This window comes from Cebus imitator, unplaced genomic scaffold (assembly GCF_001604975.1).
Source record: "Cebus imitator isolate Cc_AM_T3 unplaced genomic scaffold, Cebus_imitator-1.0 Scaffold266, whole genome shotgun sequence".
In the NCBI taxonomy this organism is placed as follows: Eukaryota; Metazoa; Chordata; class Mammalia; order Primates; family Cebidae; genus Cebus; species Cebus imitator.
In genome coordinates, this window is record NW_016107581.1 from 1,234,735 (window position 1) to 1,240,234 (window position 5,500).

The following is a 5,500-nucleotide window of genomic DNA, read 5'->3' on the forward strand; positions in this document are numbered from 1 at the left end:
AGTGATCCTGGGCCTGGGATTGGGTCTAGGAGTGATCTTGGGCCTGGGATTGGGGCTGGGAGTGATCCTGGGCCTCGGATTGGGTCTAGGAGTGATCCTGGGCTTTGGCCTAGAATGGGGGCTGGGCCTAGGAGTGATCCTGGGCCTGGGATTGGGTCTAGGAGTGATCCTGGGCTTTGGCCTAGAATGGGGGCTGGGCCTAGGAGTGAGCCTAGGCTTGGCATCTGGCCAGAGCTTAAGATGGGACCTGGGCCTGGGATCTGGGCTGGGTCTGGGCTGTGGCCTGGCATCCAGGCTGGGATCTGAGCTGGGGCTGAGATTGGGCCTGGAATTGGGGCTAGGATTGGGCCTGGGATCTGGGCTGGGCCTGGGATGGGGCCCGGGATCCGGCCTGGGATCTGAGCTGGGGCTGAGATTGGGCCACGGACTGGGGCTGGGATCGGGCCGGGGCCTGGACCCGGGCCAGCCAGGAAGCCACCCTGCGCGCCTCGCTCAGGACCGCCCCAGGCCTGGTGGAGGCTGTAGGTCGTGGGTTTTGCTGCTGGGAGGATTCCCGAGGGGCCCGGCTGAGGGGACATCCAGGAATCCCAGCCCTGCGGGAACTCAGGACCCCCAGGGGCGGAGGCAGCGCCTGCAGGGTCTGGGGGCGCAGCCCGGGCTCCGCGGCCTCTCCGCCCTGGGCCGCTCTGGGGCTGCTTCTGGAGCCGCCGCTCCCGGGCTAGTTTGGCGCGACGATTCTTGAACCACACCTAGGGGGAGAGGGGACAGGGAGGGGGTGTGAAGGAGAGGTTCGTGCACCACCTCGGCCCAGGTGAGCGGCTGGGGGGGGAGGGCTGGCCTCAAGCCTCGCCCTGAGCTCACCCCCCCACTGTCCCTCAATCCCCAAACCCCCTTCAAAGCTCCCACCTCCCCAACCCCCTGCCCCCCACCTTCCACCTTACCCGGGCCTCCAAGGCCGGGAGAAGGGAGGAGAGAGTGAGAGAAAAGGAGGGGGTGGCGCGTGGGGTGGGAGGGGAGGAGCGGGGACTGCAGCCCAGGAGCCCGGGGCCAGGGAGGGTTCAAGAGCAGGGACTCTGGGGGTGCTCAGGGGGCCTGGGGTCTGGACACCGGGAGACCCCGTGGGACACAGCCTGGGCTGATCACGTGGGCAGGTTTGAGCCCGCACAGAGTTGGAGCAGGACTCCGGGTGCAGCCCTGGTCTACACTGGTGTAACCCCCGGCGTAGCAGGGCAGGAGGTGGCCGGGTGGACCGGGCCCCAGTGACAGCGGTGGGGAGGCCTTTTGGGGTGATGATGGAGGCGGGGCAGGGTGGGGCTGGGGTCAGACCTGCAGTTGCTGCTCCCTGAGGTCGAGTTTCTGCGCCAGCTCCAGTCGCTCGTCAAAGTTCGGGTACTGCTTCTCCTGAAAGTAAGCTTCTAGCTGTTCCTGCTGGCTGCGAGTGTAGACCGTGCGCTCCTGCCGCTGTCTCCTTGGAGGGTTTTGGTTCAGGGGACGGCCCTGGGCCGGGGGAGGTCCTGGGGGCAGGAGGGAAACAGGGTCAGAGAAGCCCCCAGGCAGCCCGCCACACCCCTCAGCCCCTCCAGCACCCCCCCCACAAACCCGGTCCCCTGCGCCCGGCGAGGAGCCCAGGCGGTCTGGCTGGGGCAGCGCTGGGATAGCAGCCTGAGGTCCGGACCAGACCTTGCACCACTCTGGGCCTCAGGGTCCACATCTTGGCAATGGGCGTGATAGCAGCCCCTGTATTATTCGGGACCCCACAGAGGGGAAGGCAAGCAGCCTGGGCGCCTCACCCGGAGCAGAGCGGCTACCTCCGGCCTGCTCAGCCCTCCCCAGCTGCCCAACTCCTCCCACCCAAGGGCTCTAGGGACCCTGACACCCGAAGGCCACCGCCACCTGCCCCATCCTCTGCTCCACTCAGTTGCACGATTTAATTTCTTTCCTTCGGTCTTTTTTCTGGAGAGGGGATCTTGTTCTGTCACCCAGGCTGGAGTGCAGTGACGTGACCACAGGTCAAGGCAGCCTCCACCTCCTGGGCTCAAGCAATCCCCGGGCTCAGCCTCCCGAGTAGCTGGGACCACAGGTGTGCACCATCACCCCTGGGTAATTTTTGTATTTTTGGTAGAGACGGGTCTCACTCTGTTGGCCAGGCTGGTTTCAGAATCCTGGGCTCAAGTGATCCTCCCGCCTTGGCCTCCTAAAGAGCTGGGGTCACTGGCGTGAGCTGCTGCTCCCGGCTGCACCATTTGATTCCATTTCCCAAAGGCCATGAAGTCCTCCCCCATCTGCAGGGCAGGAAGCCACCCGCACAGCCCCAGCCCTTCTCTGGCTGCCCAGATCTGCACTCTGCAGCCCCTGACACAGGATCGGCCCAGGCCCCTCACAGCACTGTCCCGGCTCACCTTGGGGATCCCTAGGGTCTTGCATCCTGAGTCCTGCTCTGTTCCCAAACACAAGTGTGCACTGACATAAGTCTGGCTGTTAAATCACTTATATGCTGTGCCCACCCTGCCCTGCCCCGCCCTGCTGGGACCCTCCCTTCCCACCCTGCCCTGCAGTCCCGCCTCCTGGAGGAGTTGAATGACAGATTAATTTTTCTTTTCTTCTTTAGATGGAGTCTTGCTGTGTTGCCCAGGCTGGAGTGCAATGGTGTGGTCTCAACTCACTGCAACCTCCATCTCCTGGGTTCAAGCCTCCTGCCTCAGCTTTCCAAGTAACTGGGATTACAGGTGCCCACCACCATGCTGGGATAATTTTTTGTATTTTTAGTAGAGGTGGGGGTTTCACCAGGTTGGCCAGGCTGGTCTTGAACTCCTGACCTTGTGATCCACCCGCCTCGGACTCCCAAAATGCTGGGATTACAGACGTGAGCCACCACAACCGGCTGGATTAACTTTTCATCACTGATCAGGTACTGCCTGCTGAGCTGGGCTGGGAGCTGGGGAACCTCAGTGGCCGACACTGCCTTGGCTTCACCCCCCCACGGGCCCTAGCCCAGGCGAGAGGGCATTCCACACGGGGTGGGGGGAATCAGCATCATGACCCGTGGTTGGGGTCCCCATCTCAGGAGAGGCACCACCAGCCACCCAGCCCCCAGGAGTCATCCTGGTTCCTTCCCAGGGCCGGGGCCCCACAGGACCAATGCCAGCGAGTCTACCCACTCTCCTGGCTCCCAGGCTGCCCGCCTTGTCCTGCCACCATCCCTCCCTCCTGGATGACCCCACAGCCTCCTCTTTGGTCCCTCGAGGTCACTCTGGCCATGACTATCCATTCAAAAAATTGTTCCCAGGTGCCTGGGCGTCAGGACAGCTCAGTACACACCAGCCCTGCTGATATGGGTTGGTTTCTCTAGTGGATTTGCCCATGGGGTGAAGGTCTGATGGGCATTCACACAGACCTGTGCTGGTTTCTCCTGCTGAGTAAATCACCTCGGTGCTGGTTTATTCCAGTTTATGTAAGGGGCTGGTGAGCTGGGTTCACATGATCCCAGCCTCTCCGAGCTGCACAGACCTGTATCAGGAGAGGGCACAGGTCTGATGGACGTTCCCGTGGGCCGCTGTTGATCTGCCCTTGTGAGTGAATGAACCCGCTGCTGATGACACAGGGGACCCATGACCTTGGTCCACACAAGTCGGGTCCCTCAGAGGTGCATCTTCTCTGTCAGACACCTGGCTGCCCTCGTCTCTCCGTGGTGGGACCCACGTGGGTTCAGGGGCCAGAGAGATTGACAAAGCTCACAGTGCAGGGAACTAGAAATGGCTGGTGCAATCAATTTCAAAACTCAATCAAATGAAGACATTGTTCCCATAGCCTTGCTCATTGTCTTCACCTGCTGCTTAGAGTTCTGTCATAGAAATCCTCATCCCCAGCAACGACTCCCCATTGCGCAGCTGTCCCGCTTCACCCACAGGATGTGCTGGGAACACAATGGTTTCCACAGAGATTTTGCACCGTGGCTCTTTCTTTGGTCAATAAAGGCAGAAACAGATGAACAAGCTCACTGGTACTATTTTTGTGAAGATAGACATTTAAATATAAGCCAGTTCACAGCAGGATGATTCATGATCGCCCAAAGGGAAAAAACACCAAAACCTGGATCTGCCGATGCAGCGCCAGCCAGCCAGCCCCCAGGAGTCAGCCTCACTCCTTCCCAGGGCTGGGGCCCCACGTGACCAATACCAGCGAGTCTGCTCACCCCTCGCGGCTCCCCGGATGCCCACCTTGTCCCGCCACCATCCTTCCTGGATGGCTTTACAGCCTCCTCTTTGGTCCTTGAGGCCACTGTGGCCCCTACTGTCCATTCAAGCAGTGCCCCCCAGGTGCCTGGGCGTCAGAAGAGCACCGTACACTTGGCCCTGCCGATATGGGTTGCTTTCTGTACTGGATTTGTTCGTGGGTCCAAGATCTGATGGGCATTCACGTAGACCTCTGATGGTTTCTCCTGGTGCGTAAAGGACCTCGGTGCTGGTTTATTCCAGTTTATATGTCAGTCTCACGAGCCGGGTTCACATGAGCGCGGCCTCTCCGTGCTGCATAGACCTGCATGTAAACATCAGACTGGACCCCTCGTTTATAACAGAGCCTGCTGGGGCCTCTTGGATCAAAGAGAACAGGATTACTATGTTCATTCCTCGGGGAACTTTTATTGTAATCAATGGAAGATGAACGTTAAATAGGGAATCAAATATAAACTGAAACGAAACGAACAGTGGCTAGGCATGTTGGCTCATGCATGTAATCCCAGGGCTTTGGGAGCCAAGGCAGGAGGATCACTCAAGGCCAGAAGTTCGAGACCAGCCTGGGCAAATAGCGAGATCTCATCTCAACTATATATATATTTTGTTTGTTTGTTTCTTTGAGACGGAGTCTCACTCTGTCACCCAGGCTGGAGTGCAGTGGCACAATCTCGGCTCACTGCAATCTCTGCCTCCTGGATTCTAGCAACTCTCTGCCTCAGCCTCCCGAGTAGCTGGGATTACAGGAGCCCGTCACATGCCTTGCTGATTTTTTTGTATTTTTAGTAGAGATGGGGTTTCACCACGTTGGCCAAGCTGATGTTGAACTCCTGACCTCATGATACACCTGCCTCGGCCTCCCAAAGTGCTGGGATTACAGGCATCTGCCACCATGCCCAGCCTTGAAAGGAGCGATGGTATGCCCCTGTAGTCCCAGCTACTTGGGAGGCTGAGACAGGAGGGTCGCTTGAGGCCCGGAATTCGAGGCTGCAGTGAGCCATGATCAAACCACTGCACTCCAGCCTGGGTGATGGGGCCAAGACCCTGTCTTGAACATAAATAAATAAATATATTTATTTATTTTTAGAGATGGGGGTCTCACTACGTCCCCCAGGCTGGAGTGCAGTGGCTATTTACAGGGGCGATCCCACTACTGCTCAGCACGGGAGTTTTGACCTGCTCTGTTTCATACCTGGGTCGGTTCACCCCTCCTTAGGCAACGTGGTGGTCCTCCACTCCCGGGAGGTCACCATATTGATGCCAAACTT

General features: G+C 59.1%; 1 protein-coding gene across 1 annotated transcript in view; it reads right to left on the bottom strand.

Annotated features, from left to right (window-relative positions):
* TPRX1 (tetrapeptide repeat homeobox 1) overlaps positions 1 to 2,424 on the bottom strand; it is a 3,492-nt gene extending 1,068 nt beyond the window's left edge. Inside the window, 3 exon segments of the mRNA XM_037728511.1 lie at positions 297 to 749; positions 1,327 to 1,514; positions 2,400 to 2,424. Coding sequence (XP_037584439.1) covers positions 297 to 749; positions 1,327 to 1,514; positions 2,400 to 2,424 — 666 coding nt within the window.
* Positions 2,425 to 5,500: the final 3,076 nt, after the last annotated feature.